Genomic DNA, 22,269 nt, shown 5'->3' on the forward strand with positions numbered 1-22,269 from the left:
AAAAAACGGAGAGGAATCCCACCTATCCTGACTTTAAGCCCTTCCTGGATTTCGGCACCATTTATGTTAGGTTTTTAAAAAGCAAAAGAGCTGGGAAAGAGAGAGAGCTGGGAGAGTATTGAAAAATTTTACAAAGAAAATAGTAAAAATAGTTTGGTAACGTCCAGTTCATTATTAAATCCTTTCAGAGCTTTTGAAAATAGTCTTGTGACAGAGAGAAAGACAGGAAAGGCTTGTTCTAGCTAGAGCCAGGGAAGGCAGAACAGCAAACTGGCTGAGCATGAGCAGTGGCCACATGCACTTCTGGAAGTTTCTGGGGTGATATCAAAAGTGACATTAGGTACAGCAGTAGCACCAAACGGTTGCTTCTGAACTATACGAGCAGTGTTGTTGAGTACTCTACTCCAAGAAATACTGTCTGGATTGTGGGTGGGATATATTAGGGAAGCCCTTTCAACAGTGTCTTATGGTCCTGGAACTGGGTTCCTACAGGAAAATAGCACTCTGGTTTATGTTAACAGGTGATATTTCTTTTCCTTTGCTTAAAGTATGTGGAACATAATGTTACCAAAGCTTTAAATATCATTAGTTTTATTTTATAGGTGAATAAACAAGGAATAAAAAGGAACAGTACCTTGTCCAAGATCCCAGTCTACATGGAAGTCACACTCAAACCCAGGTAGTCTGGTTAGACACTGAACTTGATGTAATCTGATTGTAATTTTAAAGCTAGTAAAGACAGTGGAGGAATCACTGTGCTTTTATTCCAATAATTGTTCCAAGAAGTGGAAATAAATTGTGTGAGGTGTTTACATGTAAGCATGAGTTAATATCACAGGGTGACAGGAGGGTATCTATGGCATTTTACTGCAAACAAGCAGCAGACAAAAATATCTAACATTTGGCCTTGGAAAAGTTGAGACTGCCTCTGTACACAAGATTGAGATAATATTTAGCTCTGCAAAACATTCTGAGTCTGTTCATTTTTATACCCCAAGGCTGGCAACCCCAAATTTGCTTAACCTTGTTAGTATAATCTGTTTTGGCATTCATGTTCTCCATTTTATAATGAAATCCAAGTTTTAGGTAAAAGGAAAGACTTTATTAAAACAAGTGTTGTTTTCACTACAATGTTGTTTATCTTAACTAAACTAGTCTCCAACTTGGCCCCTGAAACACAGGTCTTGTAGATCATGAAGTTTAACAAGGTTTAAAACATGTGATTTTTAAATCAAGAAGAACTGCTTTTCTTGAGGAATTTAAAGCCTCAACTAATATGTTATTATTAACCAATTAACTTTTGAGAACATACACAAACTTTTCTTCATGTCTATTAATGCCTAGGACATAATATTATGGCTACTTTTGGAGCCATTGAGAATTGATTATTTAATATGCCTGATTTTTAAATAATTATAATTAATGTCAGTTTCCTTTTTAGAGAGACTTGCTCATAAAAAGATGAAAGAACTTCATATATTTTATAAAACCTAAGCTTACATTGCCGTGATAAACTTGAAAATTGTAACTCCTTTGTATAATTACTTAAAAACAATAAAAAGAAAAAAGTGGGGGGAAAGCCCAAGCATATGTAATAAATTTGGCCTGGATAGTAATTTAAATAAAGAGAGAAGCTGTCAGTTAATTAAAAACAGCACCATATGGGGTAGAACATCTAATGTAAAGATGTCTTCAAAATCTTAAACATCAGCTAGGAGCTGGTATCTTCTATCTATAATGCTAAATACTCAGAACTCTGAGATCTGGAGATTTTGATTTGAAGCTAGCCAAGCCAGAAATGTCCATCAGATTCCACCATCAAAATAAGCAGCAAAAATCTTGGCTGGGATGTAGCTCAAGTAGTAGAGTACAACACCAAGTACAAGGCCCTGAAATCTTAATCTCCAATGTTGCTTGTTTCAGAAACTCTAGGCACAGCTCATCAGGTTTGTGCCCTGATATGACATTGGCATTTTGACGAAATATCTTCTAAACAAAACTCACCATTTTCCTCCCTCAAATCTGTTTTTCCTGGACACATATATCCTGTATATTCACCCAGCACTGCAACTAGCAGTGGTACTAACTTTGTGTCTTAGGTTTTTCACGTTTTTATTTTTCACTGTGTTGAAGCTCATAGAAAAGTTGCAAAAAAAATATACTGCTGGTCCAGATTAATTCCCAATTTTTAACATTTCTTATTTTTGTTATTCTATCTATATGTGCATACTTGTATGATATACGTAATCTACAGGTATCATAGAAAATACTCCTAAGCACTTTTATAATTTTTATATTCTTTTCCCTTTGAAGGTTTTGATGTAACTCTTGGAGATTCTTTGAGGTTTCTTGGCTTTTATGATATTGATTTAGCTCACTGATCTTGTAGAATTGTTTTCAGATTAACTTCAAGTACATCAGTTCGTTATATCAGAAACTCCATGAGGTCAGTTATATGATTTTTGATGGTGGTAAATTTGATCACTTGATTTACTTATTTTTGTCAGATACTTTTTGTTGCTGTTAATCCTGAAAATGTCCTAAATGAAGCCTTTCTTCATGCCTTATGGACTTTTACCATTAAGAGACCAAACCTACAGATGCTGCACATAGCATGAGAATAGAGTTTTTTGTTTTTGTTTTTGGCCAATTCTGGTTACTGTCCCTGAGCTTCTTTTGCTCAAGGCTAGCACTCTACCACTTGAGTCACAGTGCCACTTTTGGCTTTTTCTGTGTTATGTGGTACTGAGGAATCAAACCTAGGGTTTCATGCATGTGGAGAATAGATTTGAGCTAAAGTCATTGACAGCAAATTTTAATAAAATAATAGCAAAACACTGCTCATGTCTTGAGAAAGAGATGGACTTCCAGGTACAGAAGTTTTTTTAGGTTACCAAAAGATAAGGTTACCAATAAGATACAACTAGATAAAGAATCTTAGCAAACTCTTAGTCAAACTAACCAAAACAAAGAGATTAAAAGACATAAATTAATAGTTATTAATACAATAATACCAATGATACCACAAATAATATAAAAATCCAACAAATGCCAATAATATATGGAGGACTAACAGTGAATACTTTGAAAACTCATATGCTAATAAATTGGAATGTCTGTAAGAACTGGACAAAGGGAAGGGATCGTAAGGGGAAACAGAGGAGGAGGCTACAATGCTTGATAAGAAATGTACTCATTATCTTGCCCATGTAATTGTAACCCCTCTGTACGGTATTTTCACAATAACAAAAAGGAAAAAAACACTCTTTAACAGCCTTTTAAAGATTCAATTCCAATGTTGTCTTCTTGCCTGAGGTCTGCTCTGCTCTCCTCCCCTTTCCTTCCTGTCTGTATAGAACTTACCATGATGCATGTCATGTCTTAGTTTACTGGGCTTCTATAATAAAACAGACTTATAAACAATGGACATTTATTTCTCATCAGTCTGGAGCTGGAAGGTTTAAGCTCAAGAATCTGGCAGATTATCTGGTGAGTGCTTGTTTCTGATTGACAGTCTTCTTCTATGCTGGGTCACTTAGAGGAAAGACAGGATCCTCTTTGGGACTTATTTATTTATTTATTTTGGGCCGGGAACTCTGGGCCTGGGCATTGTCCCTCAGCTCTTCAGCTCAAGGCTAGCGCTTTACCACTTGAGCCACAGCGCCACTTCCGGCTTTATTCTTTTTGCTTATGTGGTGCTGAGGAATTGAACCCAGGGCCTCATGCATGCAAGGCAAGTGCTCTACCACTGAGCCACCTTCCCAGCCTCTGGAACTTCTTTATATAAGCACTAATGAGCTTGGTGCCAGTGGCTCACTCCTGTAAATCTCCCTACTCAGTAAGTTGAAATCTAAAGATCATAGTTCAAAGCCAGCCCAGCCTGGAAAGTCTGTGAGACTGTCATCTCCAGTTAACCAGCAAACAGACATGGAGCGGTGGCTCAAATGGTAGAGTGCTAGCTTTGAGCAAAAGAAGCTCAAACAGAAATGGAACTGTGCCTCAAATGGTAGAATGCTATCCTTTAGCAAAGGTAACTCAAGGTTCTGTTCTTCCTGAAGGCTCCACCACTGTAACTTACTCACTTCTGAAAGGCCCTGTTTCCTCATAACAGCACCTTGGAAAGTGAGAATCTCAACATAAGAATTTGGGGAAGGCCTACACATTCTGACCATATCCAGGGCAATTACTTGTTTGCATGTCAGTCTCCTTCTCCACATGCTAAGCATCTTGAGCACATAAGCTTGTTGTAAACCTTGTAAATATCATAAAACTTAGTAAGCTATGAGTGTTGTCTGGTGAAGAAATGAATAAACACTGGTTTTCTACATACTGTGGGAAATCTTTCTTTAAATAGTGATGTACTGGCATCAGATATAGTTTAATTTCAATTACTTTGTAAGATCTATGAACTGGTAATGTAGGATTAAGAACCAGAGGAAACTCTGGCATAGGTACATTCTAAATTTTTGAAACATGCTTAATTATGTATAATATGTGAGTTCCATGTAGTTAGCTTTAAGGGCATTTTTCTGCTTTAGCCACACATTTTCTTGCTTTTCTGCTCATTCAAAAAATGCTTTCATTAACTTTGAAAATCTTAGCTATTTGGGTATTTTGTAAGACTTAAAGAGGAAAAAACAGAACATACGGTTAGTGCAGTGTAGTTTCTCTGAACTAAAATTTAGAATTTGCCTGCTGCTCTTAATTCATTTTGTGAAATTAGGTGCATTTTACTGATAAGCAAGTACACATTTTCAACTTAGTGTAGACAGGTTAACAACATGATGGGGAACCATGTTCTCATGGAAATTCTATGATTTTTTTAAATAAATAAACCTTTTATTGTAAATTTTTGAGTGTGTGCAGGTACTGCGACTTGAACTCAAGGCCTGGGAGCTGTTCCTTAGCTTTGGTAGAGTAATGGAGATAAGAGTCTACTGGACTTTCTTGCCTGGGCTAGGTTCAAATTTCAATCCTCACATCTCAGCCTGTTAGGATTTGAGACACGAGCTTCTTGTAATATATTTTAGCCTTCATGTGGTCAAAGATATGAGGTGAGCAGTTGAATATTTACACTTATTCAAGAGAACTGACAGAATCCGTTGACTACAGAACCAGTATATTCCCCAGGGGAGCTCCTTTCCACTTCAGTTCCTCATTGGACTACCTTGAGGGGAAAGCTGGTCATCTAACAGCAGCAGGAAATGGGAAGGGTCAGAAACCTCAAAGTTTGAGTATATGCAACTCCACTCCTGTCCCTGTGAAGAGAACACTATGAAAGCACACTTTTCCATAGTATGAGAGACTGATTTTTTTCCACATATTGTTGTCTGATTTCTTGAGAATGTGTTTGAACTCAATTCTAGATTCCTGTCTCTGTTTCAAATACATTCCATACAGATTATGGTGCAAGACGAGGATGTATCACTCAGCCTCCCTGCCCACTATGATTCATTAGGAAACCCCTTTTACTGGCTGCCAACAAGCCAAGAACTGAGATACCAGCACTTGAGGGAGCATGGATTTAAGAGGATCTTGATCTAGGCAGAAACGCAGTGTGCCTCCCAGATTGGCAAAAGCTCAGTTTACAATTGCAAGGCAAGGTGGAGCTGTTCGAGCCAGAGAATAGTCAAGCAATCTGATAAGTACTTAATAAATGAAGCCAAAAGGTGCATACTTTCTCCCCTTTCTCCCTTTCTATCTCTCTCCCTCTCTCCTTTCTCTTATGTGTTTGCAGAGCTAAAGCATTAATATCCAATGTTCCAAAGTCCCTTACTCACCATTAATAAGGACCATTAAATATCTGTGCAGCTATGTAGGACTAATCCAACCCTCCAATCATAGCAACACTTGTAATGCCTGAGTATGTGGTGGCTTGAATCAGCATTGCCCTACAAGGCAGCTTCGAATTCCTCATGGCAACCTTTTATTACTGTTTTAAAGTTTCCCAACTACTGCCAAACATCTTGAACTTTGTGGAATGATTATAAACTGTTACAAAGATAAACCTTTGGTTCCACTTTGAGGTTCTGTTCAAGAATGCCAAACTTATAATAAAATTGCAAATATTTCAAAATTAAAGACCTGCCTGAGAGACCATTTTCATTATTCAACCCTAGAAAAGATTTGTCGGTATTATTGACAATGTATAAATGGGCATTACTGCAAGAGTGGTGCTGGTTTTTAGATTCTAAAAATATAAAATTAAATACAAATGAAAAAATAAATTACACAACACAGAAATGATGCCTGGTTTGCAAAGCTGGTGTGCAGGTCTGGGTTACTAGTTGGATTCTTTGGATATTTAGAAAGCCTCCCATATATTTCTTAGAAACTCTTCAAAATCTAAGTTTGTTTCCTCTGGCACCTAAGCAAAGTGGTTCTTGCTTCACCCCCCCTCCCACCAAACCAGGGATTTCATTGAGAAACAGAAAGGGTTTTGTCTCTTTCAGGCTGACAGAGTACTTCTGCGGGCTCCATAGCTCCATGATCGAACAAGTCCTTAAAGACATGTTGAAGAGCTTGCTGTTAAGGATGGACAGAAGCTTCTAAAACACACAAAGGCATGTGAAGAATTCTCAGTTAAAAGAAAACAAGCAAATCCCTACTGCTTTTATGTGGTCTTGACAAAGTGACTTGTCAGTGTTGTAGGAAAGAGAAAGAGATTTCTCGATGTGACAGTTTGGGGTAGTAAATATGAATTTAGACACTGGGACATTACCTCTAGGTCAATCATTAGACTTTTATCTCTGCTTCTATGTTCATTACAACTGATTGCTAATTTGTTTAAATAACTCTTCTATGAGATTTAAGATGGTTAAATTTTATGTCCACCATATTTGGAAACTCATGATAATCAATTTCTTCCTCTGTCCTTAAATAAAAACCTTTTATAGCTTAGAAGCTAAAAATGAACAAGGCCTCGCAGTACAGAGAAATGCCCATACCTTCACACGAGCACTCCACGTACAGAGACATGCTAGGAACTTTAGTGCATTTTTTAAAGGTTATCGTTTAAGCTGTCAAGTAGTAATTGCATATATTTTACATTGTAAAAAAATTTAATCTAATTATGGTCACCATCTCATCTACTCACTTTTTTTGCAGTGAAAATGTTTTAAATTTATTCTTTTAGAATGTTAAGATACATAATACATTGTTGGTCACTGTAGTTCCCACTCCTATACAATAGAGCATCAAAGCTTATTCTGTCTACTAAACTAGAATTTGGTATGATTTATAGATAATGGCATACTACACACCCTTAACTCTGAATTTCTGTTACATGAAGCTTAATATTTTTAAAATATTTTGTTATTGTAAGATGATGTATAGAGGGATTACAATTACATATCAATTAGTTATATGTCATAAGTTACACTTACATAGCAGTGTCACCTCCTCTCTCATTTTTTCTGAGTTTTTCACTCCTGACTGGCCTAATATTTAATGTCCTTCTTTTGTTATTTCTAAGTTTTCTAATCTTAAGTTCCTCCATCTCTCATTGGCCGTGATTTCGTTTGATTCATTACATTTGATCAATTACTTTCTTTATGCTGCATTCCTTCTAGAATGTCAACTGCCACCTGAGCAATGATCTTGCAGAAAATCAAAACATGGCAGAAAATCAAGAAATAGTGACCATGTGAGTGAATAAATAAATAATCCAATGCACAGGAGAGAGGGCAGAATGTAAAAGAACAGAAAACGGGCAAGATTGAGGTTTGGATGTGTGCATAGTATAGGTAAAGGCAGGCTATCCTGGTAGTCCATGCTGGGTGAGGAATCTCATCCTGAGTAGTAAGAGTAGACACTTATTCACATCAAGGAGAACTTATACCTCAGATCTCCATGTACTATGTTAGCTGCTTCATCAAAAATCCCTTCTCATTCAAAAAGAAAAAAAAGAAAAAAGGTTGTCTGGCCCAGACAAGGCAAAAATTCTGCTGTCACCACCATACATCAAGAAGGTTTTCAGTTTCTTCCCTAAGGTCCTGCCCACAGGACTCCTGGTGGCAGTTTTACAGCTGATGCCCTTATTGTTATTCCTGATGGCCTGACATTCACCCAATACTTGGACCCACTATTTTTAGGCTCCCCAACTCTGCTGTAACTGGAGAGAAAGAGATCAAGGGGACAAGCCAGAAGGTATCTGTTTAAAGTAAATCCAGATTTCCTTTGAACTATATACCATGGAGCCCTCACAATGAGTCAACATTTAGGGAGAAATTGACTTTAACGTCTCTGTATTCAATAATAGTGGATGCTGGTAATAGCTGCGTACAAGTTACTTTTGCTGTTATGGGAAGGTCAACATATCCCAATGAGAAGCACCATTGAAGAAAAATCAATAGCCGCCTTTAGAAATGTCATTCAAATGCCATTCAAAACAAATGTAAAAGGTTAGTGGTAATTTGCTTTGCTTCAAAATATATTATCAGATTAAATGGAAGATGCAAGGACATGGGCTCCATGAAAGGACAAAATAATTAGCCCAAACTATTTAAGTGTCTGGTAAATACACGAGAAAAGGATTCTATTAATCAAGCCAGAAGTTTGTCAGGTTGTACGCTCAACACGCTCATGTGTTCCTGTGTAGTGGGGTCCCTTTCATACCTATGAACACTCAAGAAAACCATTAGAGTTGTCATTGAGCACTTAAATCAGCAGGGTTCAGGAAAGAGCAGAGAGGATCTGGTAAGAAATTGGGTAAAGTGCTTTTTCATGGAGACACTGATGGAGTCATGCTTTTTAAGGAATGAAATGAATACTCAGAAGCAAGTTTAGATATGCCAGGGCATTTTGAGGCAAATACTTAATAGTAGTGTTGGCTGGTGATGTATCTGGTAACCATGGTGAAGTTGGATACATTTAAACACTGTGTTAGAAATTGCTCAAGGATGAGTCAATAGTGAATTTCTTTGGTGAAACTGGGTTGAAATACTTGAGTCTGATTTGGAAATCTCTGCTTGATGACTTTGGAGTCACTTAAGTTTTAGCTTATGTGAGCAATCCTCAGTTTGTCATTTCCAAAGGAAAAAAAAATAAAGATAGCATAAAACAAGTATGAAAGGCCAATATGTCTCAAGGGCAATTTGGATTTCTTAAATGAGGTTAAGTAACAAAACTCCACTGATTTCTCAAAATTATAACTATATCCAAGGGTTATAAGCAACGGCCTTCTTTTTAGAGATGAATAGGGCACATGCAGATCTCATGAATGAGTTTGTGATTATGATTATTTTAATATGGCATGATTCTTCTACTAAAAAGAATAAATGTATTACTTTGGTAAATTTCATTAACTAATGAGGTATCAAAATCTTTTTAACTTCCGGGGTCTTGGGAAAGATATATCTGCTCTTCTTTCTTTTTTTTTTTTTTGTTTCCAATTACTGTTGCTATTTAGGGGACAGGAAAAGCAGATGCCACTATAAAACCTAAAAGAACATCTTTTAAACAAAGGACAATGGCATATGGGTTCTAGATCTGTTATGTGATTAGTAGTTCCATACACTTGAATATTTTCCTCCCAGTGAAGGTAGGAAAACTCCACAAAGGGTTGTCTAATGCTTATGCAGGTATCAGAACTTGTATGGGATTCTCATTAAAGATAGTCACCATAATTGATCAATAGGAAATAATGGTTTAAAAACATGTTCTACACTCAGTGTGCTGGAACTTTATAATCCCAGGATCTTAAAAGTTCAAGGCCAGCCTGGGCAAAGGCAGCAGCCAGAAGCTATATCAAAAACAAATTAAAACAACAGGGCTAGAGGCACAGACCCAGTGTTAAAGAGTGCTTGCCTAATACACAAAAGGTACTGGGTTTAATTCCTAGTTCCAAAAAAAAGAAGAAAAAGAAGAATCATCTAACTTTTTCTGTATTATCCAAGTTCGGAGGAAAAAACATGCTTCAGATATGAAAACCCTCTTTATAACTTTCCCCACTTCTGGGAAGGATTTTGGTATTTATAAAAAATAAACAATTATTTAGAAGTGAGGAGAATGAAGAACACAAAAGATTGAGGAAGAAAATGTATCCTTGATGTTGGAAGAAAAGTAAATCTTGGAAGAATTTAGTAATCAGCCTACTCTTCTTTTGATAGTTACAAGTATTTAGAAGGGCATAAAAAAAATTAGTTAGGCCAGGAACCTCTTAAGAGGCATGCGTTACAAGGTCAATCTAAAGTCGGTAAAGGAATAGCCAAACCTAGTTTAGTGTTACCCACACAGGGCACTTTTTTTTCTTCCAGGAAATAGCCTAATATATGAATAGTGGGTGGTAAAATTCTCTTGGGCAGTAATTGACAAGAGTAGATCAAATTCCTCAGTTTTTTATAACCCAATCCAGCAGGCTGGTAGACACATGAAGACTTGGCTATGTTAATATGGAAGGGGTTCTGCTTCGGTTTATTCTCAATCAGCCCATGCCTGGGAAAAGTAAGCTGTTCACCTGTGAAAAGTATACCTGATACTATTTAAGTCAAAGGCTAAAATGATAAACAACCATGAAACTTTGTAGCCACTTATGGGCATTCTATGATATTAATGTGATATCAGATCACTTTTCTTCTATACTACGTTCAAGCTTCAAAACATAATTTTCATGGCTGGACAAGGCAGAGTACAAATGTGTATACCTGTACAAAGTGTGTGTGTGTGTGTGTGAAAGATAAATAGAATCAGTATCCAACAGACTAACAGCAAAAAAATCCCCCACAAATTGTCTTAAGTACATGTCAGAAAAAAGTATATAAAGACCCTCAGAGTCTGCTAATATGAAGAGAATCCATTACTATTCCCCCCTTGTTTCCTTTTTCACTGTTGGCTGCCACAAAAACAGCTCTTGGGAGAACAGCATCGCTACTCAAGTGTTAGAGAAACAGTTGTTAGATTCAACTACTGTCTTCCCAAACTTCAATTATAATGATACTTTTCTAGATACTTTCAAAGACAACCTCCTGCAAGACTTTAATATAACTGAATGCCCCAATTCAAGGATTTTCACTACAAAGAAAAGTCTAGTTGCTGTTCTGTGTTTTCAGAAGCAGCCTTGTTTTTGTAACTAGGCTGTTCTTACGCTTGGAGACATCGCCCCCTGCTGTAAGAGATCTTTAGCTACAGAAGGATGAGAAAAAAGACAATTAATAAAATGAAACTTTATTTTAAAATAATATACATATCACTCATTCCATTTTATATTTGTAGTGCATAGATATGTGTGGAAGGAAGCACATAGGAAATTAACCATAAGAAATAAAGATAGAAGTATATATGCAAAGATATTCTATGTATCTATAAACAGGCTTGGAGATATCAAAAACAAGATTAAAAATCATGCAAAAATCTATTTAAACCATGGTAGGCAAGTGCAATCAGTAAAAGTTATGGTTTTCTAGATACAAAACTCTACATGTTCTTTGGTTTGAAAATAATACAAATGTGTGGCTTGGCTTTTATGTTCCAAGACAAAGATCAATAAAAGTAAAAAAGAATGTGTATATTGTTATGCCATATGTGATAGTAAAATATTCAAGGCCACAGATGGAGGTCATCAGCTTACAAAAGAAAAATGAGAGCTAAAGTAAATATAGAAAAATGCAATAAAAAATGCCACCTCTGCCTAAATCAGGAAACAGCAAATAGGCATTAAAACAGCTAACCACACCATGCTGAGTTTTCATTTTCTCTGATAAAAAGTACTCACGGTATATTATAAAGTTCAGTGAATACGATGAACAATAAATGTAAAGTTTTGGCCTCAGGGCAAATTTCATTTCCCTTTCATTTTATACATGAATGAAAAAAAAAGAGTATAGAATAAGAAATGTTCTCCATTTCTTTCAGGTCACTATCTTTAATGTTTAATTTGGCACCAGGATATAGCAACATGAAGACTAATTAAAAGCAAACTTTCAACTAAGATTTCACATTAGGAAATCAAATGTTCTTCACCATTATAATAAAAATCAAATGCTTAAAGCAGGTTTTAAAGTTGGGATAGAAAAATCAAAAAGGAAAAAAATTACAGAGAACAGAATATTCTGGTTGCCTTTATAGATTTTTTCCCCCTTTTATTGTTTTGAAATTGCATCCTATTATTGAAATGCAGGCCGCTTTGGATTGTTACAGCTCAGTATTGCTTGGCGCTCACCTCCTAAGACAACATCCTCTTACACTCCACTGAACAGAAAACCATCCCTTCCACAGGCATGAACTTCTGTCCAATGAGACACTTGCTGCAGCAAGAGCACAGAAAGCACTCAGTGGACGCATGCCAGTTGAAGTTGTTGTAGGTCACCCTCTGAACTTCCGGATCAATGGCATTGTGGCATCCTTGACACACCTGTTCAGAAATAAAACAAGCAAGGGAAAGGGAGTGAGGGATTCAACTACGCCAGGAACATTTTCACCAGGAGATAAGCTGAACCAATGTTTACCTCAAGAATACACAACCGAGATTGATCTCTCAGTGAGCCTCTTTAGCCAGGCATCATTAGTGGGGACTTACATGCTGAGTACAGTAAGAAACAGCAAGCAAATCCAAACAGGTGATTTGACGCTTGCAAGATATCTCCATGGTATTTAAGATGAAATGTCTTGACACCAAACTTCAAAACACTACATTGGTTCCAGTGTATTCTATTAGAATAAACTGCATATAGGTAAATAAGAAGAAGCTGACAAGATGATATTGTTTCACTTATTAAAGCTTTGAGGCAGTAATTTCACCAGTCTTGCCTATGACACATGAGATTATTAACCCCACTGATTTCTAGACACTAGTAAATTAAAATCATGTTCAAAGTAATTAAGGACTCAATTAAAAACCTGGACAGCATTTGAGTTTGCACTCAAAAATATGACTTGTAGTGAATTAGCTTCTGTTCTGTCATAAAAAGCAATTAAGTTTATGTATAACCTTATATATAACTCACTAATACATTCCACTCAGTATTATACATGTGTTAAATACACAAATAACCTATACACATATATTCATATATACACATATATACATTTTCTTCCTAAATATATGAAGAAATTAAGAAACTATTTTCGATTATAGCAGAAAACAGACCAACTGAAATCTTCAAAACACTATTTTATTCTTTTTTTTTTTTGGTTCCTGTCATGGGGCCTGAACTCTGGGCCTGGGCACTGTCCCTCAGCTCCTCAGCTCAAGGCGAGTGCCCTACCACTTGAGCCACAGCTCCACTTCCAGCTTTTTTCTTTTTGCTTATGGGTGCTGAGGAATCGAACCCAGGGCCTCATGCATGCAAGGCAAACGCTCTACCACTGAGCTACCTTCCCAGCCCCCCAAACACTATTTTATTCTTTAACCAAGACTTTCCCCAAATTGATAGCTGATGATGATCTATAACTACTATGGTTTGTTGCAGATAACACAATTAAAAATAAAAAAGCCAGATGTTGGTGGCTCAAATCTCTAATCCTAGCTACTCAATAGGCTAAAATCTGAGGACCCAGTTCAAAGCCAGTAAAGAATCAGAAGCAGAACTATTCCTCAAATGGTAGAGTGAGAAGTTCTGAGTAAAAAAGCCAAACAAGAGTGAGGGTTCAAGCTTTAGTACTGACACACACTTTTTACCATGGATGTATATTACCTATATCTTGGCAGGCATGTCTGTGTAAGCAATCTCACATTAAGTACCTGGTCCACACAATAAATCTAAATATGCAGGTCAAATTTGGCTAGATTAAATCAATTCAATGAGAGTTTAAGAAACACATTATTTAATCTCATGGAGCAAAACCAAAATCCTATTGGGTGGTCCAGTAACATGAATAGAAACTACATACATTCAAATAGGGCTACAGATATAAACAGCCACTAAGTATATGTACTCAAATAGGATCTGATCTATACCCATGAGATTAATCAATCTTATTCCCATTAAGGATTTTCCCAAGTAGAATTTATAATCTTATATTATAATCAGGCAGGAAGAATGACCCATTTTGAGGTGGCTCACAGCCAATACATGTATTGTTTTGGAAGTGCCTGGGTTTTAATGCCCTACGGTGAAATCAGGATTGACTGCCTTCTGCACACCCTTCCTTTTTTTGTGGTGCTGAGGACCAAATTTAGAGCCTTGAACTTTCTAGGCAAGCAGTCTTCCACTGAGCTAAATCCCCAATGCCAAATGAGAAGAAACATTTTGTTTTCTTGTGGTGCTAAAGATATAACCCAGAGGGTTGTGAGTGCTAGGACAGTGCTCATCTCCAGCCCTGTTCCCCATTTTCAAGAGGCTTAAGTCACAAAACAGGCTGAGACAATGATGTCTCCACAGATTCTCACCACGGCGTGGTTCTTCACGTAGCAGGGCTTGCACGTGGGCTTGTCACTGACCATCACATATATTTCACCTGCGAGGATGTTGTCACAGTCAAAGCAGCAGAAGTGTTTCAGATGCCAATTCTTGTTTTCTGCTTGGGTATATTCATTGCTGAATATCAACTGCAAAGAGGAAGAAAATACGATGCATTCATTTTCTTTACAGAGGGCAAAGCTAGGTTCATTGGACAGTAAGACATTCATATCGATAAGCAGATCAGATACTTTCTTGGAGCTTAACATCTGAAAATGATACCATTAAGCTTAGATTCATGCTATTATTTAGTCCACATCAACCTTTAGTTTCAGGATAGTCTTTCATTAGTCAACAACACTAAGACAGATACCCAGAATGAAAGAAACCAAAAGTTTCTCTCATGTCATTTTTGGATGAAAACCAAGCAATGAATACTAAATTCCTGCTGCCCTCTGGATACGGCAGCCGTGAAGGGACACGAGGAGGATCTCCTTGCGGGTGGCCTCAGAGCATACCTCATCACAGCCCGCACACCGGGGCTTCTCGCTGTCACAGTAATGTCGGCCACAGTACAGCTTCCCGCTCTTCCAGAAGTATATCATGTCGACCAGGAGTTCACTACAGCTGCTGCAGGTGAAGCAAGCGGGGTGCCACAGTTTATCATAGCCTGCCCTCTCGGCATAGATGGCTGGGTCTCCTTCTTTCATAGCCAGTTTGCAGCTGTGGCAGGACTAAAAGGCAACAATGGCATTCATCAGTCTCAGCTTTGGGAGGAATTCGGACCAACACCTTCAAGGGAAGAAATTTCTACTGCAGCTATCGATCTGTATTATCTAGACGATAAATGAGGTGTTGATACTTGCATATATTCCAATGTCTTGTCTGTCTCTAGACTGTTCAGTTTACTTTTCACTCTAATTATAATAACGCACTTTCCTGAATCGAATTCACTTATAGGAAAGGGTGATCATAATTTTCAACTGAATTTTACCTGAATTCTTGCAAAAATGAGTATCTTAGAGCTTATTAGTAAATTCTCTTTAAGACTAAACCTCATTGGTTTTAGGTGCTCAATGGATCCGTGAAAAACAAAGCACAGTAAGTACAGCTTTTATGGTTTCTCCACTTGTGTCACAATTGTCTTCTAATTTCAAATCATTAGAAAAATACTGCACTAGATACAGAGGAGGATTTTGAAAAGGCAGAAATGGGACAATATTGGCTGGAGACTAGTCAGGGCTAAAGTTAGTATAAGACCCTGTTTGGAAAACAAATTACAATCAAAAGACTAGGACCAAGGATCAAGTGGTAGAGCCCTTGTCTAGCAATCACAAGAACTTAAGTTCTATTCCCAGTACCCCTGAATAAACATATAAACACAAATGAATGAATGAATGCATGAATAAATAAAATTTATTTTGAAAATACAACCACACAAATTTAAGTCTGAAATTTAGGCATAGTCTCATAAGCAAGGCTGAATTAATCAAAGCATATATTATTCTAATTTCTGGGAAGGAATAAACACCAAAATTATCTTTAGAAACTAATAGTAAACTGGGATTTTGTCTTCTAACAGGACGCCAAGGCTGACTACTGTGTATACGTAAGTTCACGGTTATTCAAACAAGTTGGCTTTAGAAGTTTCAAACTCTGAGACAAATGCATACTAATTTTGTTAAGTCTTTCCTATATCTGTTATTTTTAGAAAATGAGGAACAGCACCACATAAAAGATGGAAGAAAGGGAAAGAACCTGTAAAATACACAAACTAGACCAACAGTGTGACCAATCTACTTACATATTGGGATTTTTTGTTGTCGGAAGACTTCTTCTCCAGGGCTCCCATTGCTGTTGGGGTGCTTCTGTCCCCGCCGGAGATATGTACTTTGTCAAGGCCGTGGGCGTTCATCTCACAGGGGAGTGTGACATCTCCTACTCCCAGAGCCTCATGCTTGTATTTCTTCACAAACTGCTCCATCTCCTTCACCTCGCTGGCAGACAGTTCATGGCATTTTGATGGATCTTGGTCATGTGCAGGGAGCTGCTTTGCCAGCTGCTTCTTCCGGTACTGTGCTCCCTCAGAGCCTGCCACTGGTTGCTTGTCTTTAGGCAGCATCTGCATGTACTGTCTAGCCTGAACCAGAGGGAGACCCATGTTAACTGAGAGAAGCAGCCCTGGCCATTAGACCGTGCAATCTTTCATAGCAAACATCAGGAGCAAGTTATTAAGAAGCAGGTTTTATCCATTAGTAAGAATTTATCCTCATCCTGTAAAAATACCTTGATTTTAATGCACTAAAAATGGTACTTTAAATAAATTTAGTGGGAAAATCAACATATTTTCCTCTGTGAAATTAATTCTTGTCAGTTTGTAAAAACAACTGGATTATTACTTGTCTAAATCAATAAATGTCAGATTGAAAGGGATCATAACTGTCTTGGGGGGCACTGCTGGAATGGCCTATGGATCAATAACAGTTCTTTGTATAAAAATATCACAAGATTCACTTTAAGGATCTAACTAACCTTCCTAAAAAACTTCCACAATGCTTCATCTAGCTTTCATTATAGTGGAAAGAGCTTGATACCAAACTGCATTTTTTGGCCTTATATAGTAAAATATTTTTTGTCCAGGCAGAAATTCCACTCTTTAGATATTCCATACCATTTGGACAGAAATTTTCTCAAGTATAAACCAGAAGAATTACTAGATTGCCACAATATCTGATGTTCATGTCATCATTAAAAAATGTTAAATTTCCCACAAATAAATTAGAAAACCCAGACCTAGGTAGTCTATGAGGTATTTAGTTTCCAAAGACTGTAATGGTAGGAAGGAGTTAAAGTAATGGCAACTTCAGAAAAATAATAGATGTAGAATATGTGAGGTTGACCAGGTCACTTAGGAAAGTGTCCTAAATACATAGTCCCAGGAACTTCAATAAATTAAACCTTCTTCCAATAGTATTTACCAATGCCTGATTGTGGACAGGAGGAGCCCATTCATAGGTAACCGTATTGATGGAGACATTCTTCTTGGCAGGAACAGGATTAGTCAATATCATAACATTGCGCTTATACATGGGAACTCCATCAGATTTTAGCTTTGCAATCAAGGTGGTATACTTAGTGTCTTCAAAAAGTTTCCCCACTTTTTGATCCTCCTCATTGCTCAAAAGGACATCATGCTCTTCTTGGCCACACTTGCAGTTACGACATACTTTTCTATAATTTAGGAAATAATGAGAAAGTAGTTATGTATGGTGAATCAATAGTAATAAAGCATGAGCATGCATTTATGGTTCAGAAAATACAAAATATATTCTCTATATAAAGGTATGTATAGTCAAGCCTTTTTTCACACAAGGAGGAATAATATTCATAAATTTAAGAAGAAATTAATGCAAAAATATGTACTTGCTTGGTAAGACTGAAAAATTAGGTGATGGCTAGAAAGTTTCAAAGGGTTATGTCTGACTCTGACCTGTACTCTGCACTCTCTCACCAAAATACATACATGCATACATATATACATATGTGTATGTATATATACAAGCACCAAATTCCTCCATAAAGAGACAATAAACACAAAAGAGAAATAAATTTGAGGTAAGGAGTAGGTGCAGAGAAGGCTGGTAAAAACCTCCAAGTTATCCATTAAGCCTCAGACTTATCCATTAAGTTTGAAATACCTGTAAAATAGAGAAAAGAATAAGTTGAAAAGAGAGGGAGAATACAGTCAAGAATTCAATGTGATCCCACAAAATCTAGAGGGAGATCAAAAACTAAACTTTTGAAAGTAGCCTGGCACCGGTGGCTCACGCCTATGATCCTAGCTACTCAGGAGGCTGAGATCTGAGGATTGTGGTACAAAGCCAGCCTGGGCAGGAAAGTCCCTGAGACTCTTATCTCCAATAAACCACTAGAAAACCAGAAGTGGCGCTGTGGCTCAAGCGGTAGAGTGCTTGCCTTGAGCTGAGGATCTGAGGGATAGCCCCCAAGCCCAGAGTTCAAGCCCCACAACCGACAAAAAAATAAAATAAAATAAATAAATTATTGAAAGAATCAACTTCATAAATAAGAAAATTAAGCAGATAATTCTCCAAAAAAAGAAATACAAGTGGCAATAAATACATGAAGAAATGCCCAGTATCCCTGTTAGCAAAGAAATTAAATAAAAACAAAACTGTAATTACATCTCACTTGTCAGAATGACTATAATCGAGCACACAAACAAGTGCTGGTGAGAATATAAAAGTTGGTAAGAATGTAAATTAATTCAAGCACTATGGAAAGCAGTGTGGAGCTTCCTCAAAAGAACAAAAAATGGAATTACCGGGCTGGGAAGGTGGCTCAGTGGTAGAGCGCTTGCCTTGCATGCCTGAGGCCCTGGGTTCGATTCCTCAGCACCACATAAACAACAACAACAAAAAGCCAGAAGTGGCGCTGTGGCTCAAGTGGTAGAGTGCTAGTCTTGAGCTGAAGAGCTGAGGGACAGCACCCAGGCCCAGAGTTCAGGCCTCACGACCGGACCCCCCCCCAAAAAAAATGGAATTACCATACAATCTAGTGATGCTATTCTTGGGCATGTATTCAAAGCAATATAAGCCACAATATAATACAAGCACCTGAATTACTATGTTTATTGCATTATTTTTAACAATCTTTGGAAATAGTCCAGGTGACTTATAACAGATGAACTCCTTTTTTTCCAGTCCTAGGGCTTGAACTCTCTAGCACTGGGTGCTGTCCCTGGGCTCTTTTTGCTCAAGGCTAGCACTCTTCCACTTGAGCCACTCATAGCATTACTTCCAGTTTTGTCTGTGATTAACTGCAGATAAGAATCTCATGGACCTTCCTACCCAAGTTGGCTTTGAATTGCAATCCTCAGATTTCAGCCTCCTGAGTAGCTGGGATTACAGGCATGCACCACCAGCACTTAGCTCAGATGAACAAATTTTAAAAACATAAATGAATGGACGTATATATTAAAAATGTGGTATATATACAAAAGCATTATTTATCCATAATAATAAAATTATGTTATTTGAAGGTAAATGAATGGAAGAGGCAGAGACCATAATATTAAGCAGAGTAAGCCAGACTCAGGTTACGTATTTTCTCTCATAGTGGAAGCTAGACTTATAGCACGTGTGTACACATGTCCATCTGTATGTACATGTATACACACATGTTATAAGCACAAATGTGTATGTTTACAATATGTGTGTTTATAACATATACCAGGTATACTTAGCACATAACTCCAATTAATGGGAAATTATCTTATTATAAATATTGTTAAATTGTACTAGTTAGAACTATAAGAAAATGCAAAAGCAGGGGCTGGGAAGGTGGCTCAGTGGTAGAGCACTTGCCTTGCATGCCTGAGGCCCTGGGTTCGATTCCTCAGCACCACATAAGCAAAAAGAAAAAAGCCGGAAGTGGCGCTGTGGCTCAAGGGGTAGAGCGCTAGCCTTGAGCTGAAGAGCTGAGGGACAGCGCCCAGGCCCAGAGTTCAGGCCCCATGACCAGACCCAAAAAAAAAAAAAAAGAAAATAAAAAAGCAACAGAATTGATCAGAATAGACTATACTGTAGTTATTTACAGATAGTATGACTCATTAAAAAATAACTGTAATGTATTATCATTAAGAAGAGTTCAATAACTAAAATGTTATAGACCGTGATAGATAATTTGCTCCAGGAAAGTTAGAATGTTTGTGACTTTAACTGAGCATCACTATTCCACAATATTGTGAACTTTGGGAAATTATGTAACCACTTAATCACAATACAAAATTTGAAGAAAAAAAAAAAAAGAAGAGTTCCATAGATTTTCTCAAGTTAAAATTTAGCAGGATGCTGGTGGCTCATTCCTGTAATCCTAGCTACTCAGGAGGCTGAGATCTGAGGTTAGTGGTTCAAAGGCAACTTAGGCAGGAATGTCTGTGAGACTCATCTCCAATTAACCACCAGAAAACTGGAAGTTGAGCTGTGGCTCAAGTGGTAGAACTTGAGCTGAAGAGCTCAGGGACAGCACCCAGGCCCTGAGTTCAAGCTGTACAACCAATGGGGAAAAAAAAGAACATAAACCATAAGATTTTCCTATACCTGAAACAAAACAAACAATAAAACCTTAAATGAATCTTTGCCAAATAACAAATTATCAAATAACTACATATTTTTGTGTCCTGAGTTTTCTTAAAATTCTTCTCAGTATATAAATTCAAAATACTGGATCTTATTTGGAGTGTGAAAGAGAGGAAGGAAAAGAGAGGAGGAGGAGGAAAACACAGCAGCAGCTTTTGTCCTTGTATACACATTCGTCAGGAAACTTTATTTGGTTAAAAAAATTGTGGAGAATTGGCATATTTTATTACAGCTATAAAAGATTCTTTCTTCCATCTGGTTATCTCATACTCCCATCTAGTGGAAAGAAGTATATTATTCTACTATACAGTGTGGTGTTTATTCTTGTTCTTCAGTTACCAAGAACAATGGAATTATTTACAAAACTTTCACATTGCTGTTGGCTCAAAGTTAAAATTATATCTTCCTGGGTGGTAAGAATAGGTTGAGTAGGAATTTATCCCTTCATATTGCTAAATAGATCCTTATATGGCTGTAAACTGTGGCATGCATCCTAATAATGAGCAATGTGATTGCCTTAGATGTAGGACATAAAGTCTGGGCTTTGAAAATGTTTATGGTCAAGTTCTACACTATAACATACTGAAAACTAAGGAGTCAGGTTTTAGATATTGAAAAATGAACAATAAAAGACAAAGTAAAGGAAACAAAGCCTGCTGGTTTCTAAAGCATGAGCTATAGCAAGCTAAAGCATAGTTAAATTGTATTTCCTGTGAAAGCACTAAATATAAATGCTTCTATTAACCATCTCTACAATTGTTTCTCTTGGCCACTTTATGGCAGATTCACATTTGGAAGTAGCCTATTATGCATCCAATGTACATATATTTGACAAGTAAAATCAGATTAAAAAAAAACACAAAACACAATACACCAGCAATAGTGATAAGGAGAACAGAAATAACTGAAACAGTCACATGTGCTCAATTTTCAGCTTTCTAAAGGGAGAAATCCTATGGTTGATTCATTAATAATTTTTAATTCTGAACTGTAAGTGTACCCAGTCTTTTGTATTCTCATTCCCACATGTGAGTTAGGGTTCAAGAATGTTTGGTAAGAATGTGACTCAGAAATGACACGCTGGTCCATTGGGCTGGGGCTGTCATCACAGTAACAGCTGGAAGTGACCACATCCTTTCAGCAACCTTACACTGCAGTCCCACTTCCAAATGAGAAGAGCCGGATACAAACCACTCTGCAGAAAAGACACTCATAAAATCAGGTCCAGGCACCAGGGGCTAACCACTGTGGAAATCTGTGCATTTACTGCTTAAAAGTTTAAAATTGTTTTAAAATTTTCTCTCGTGGCTTTACGCTACAGTGTCATTTATGGGGGAAATATAGAGGAGGCGATACAGAATTAGTTAAAAGATAGAGAGGTAGCCTGGGAAGGCTTGTGGTGTATGTGTGTGAAAGGTTAGGAATTTGTACTAAAAAGTTATTTATACAAAAAATGTTTAGTAGCTAATACACATACATATGCAAAACACTAATATCCAGGACAAGCCAAAACTGTATACTGAAAACTTGAAGTAACAACTTGAAAATTCTTGAGTTAAATCAGAGGAAGAGAGAAAACCACAGAAAAATAGATTTAGACTCCCAAGCTAAAAGCAGTAAAGAAACTATCCATCTGCCTGAGAGTTGTTTTTGTATCGCTATTCATAAAATTTGTTATATTTCCAGCAAGTAGCAGAAACGAGAGTGTCTTGACATGCTGCCAGTACTCACAGTGATTTAAAGGCAAGGCCAGGGCCTGGCTACAAACCGTAATT

General features: G+C 37.2%; 1 protein-coding gene across 1 annotated transcript in view; it reads right to left on the reverse strand.

Moving 5' to 3' along the window:
* Positions 1-11,147: 11,147 nt before the first annotated feature.
* Tes (testin LIM domain protein) overlaps positions 11,148-22,269 on the reverse strand; it is a 38,366-nt gene continuing 27,244 nt past the window's right edge. The window contains exons 3-7 of the mRNA XM_013020024.1: positions 17,315-17,567; positions 16,141-16,476; positions 14,855-15,070; positions 14,327-14,485; positions 11,148-12,349 (exon numbers count right to left, since the gene is read on the reverse strand). Of these exons, the coding sequence (XP_012875478.1) occupies positions 12,161-12,349; positions 14,327-14,485; positions 14,855-15,070; positions 16,141-16,476; positions 17,315-17,567 (1,153 nt within the window). The 3' untranslated portion in view covers positions 11,148-12,160. The remainder of the gene's footprint in view (positions 12,350-14,326; positions 14,486-14,854; positions 15,071-16,140; positions 16,477-17,314; positions 17,568-22,269) is intronic.

Source organism: Dipodomys ordii, unplaced genomic scaffold (assembly GCF_000151885.1).
Source record: "Dipodomys ordii isolate 6190 unplaced genomic scaffold, Dord_2.0 Scaffold48, whole genome shotgun sequence".
In the NCBI taxonomy this organism is placed as follows: domain Eukaryota; kingdom Metazoa; phylum Chordata; class Mammalia; order Rodentia; family Heteromyidae; genus Dipodomys; species Dipodomys ordii.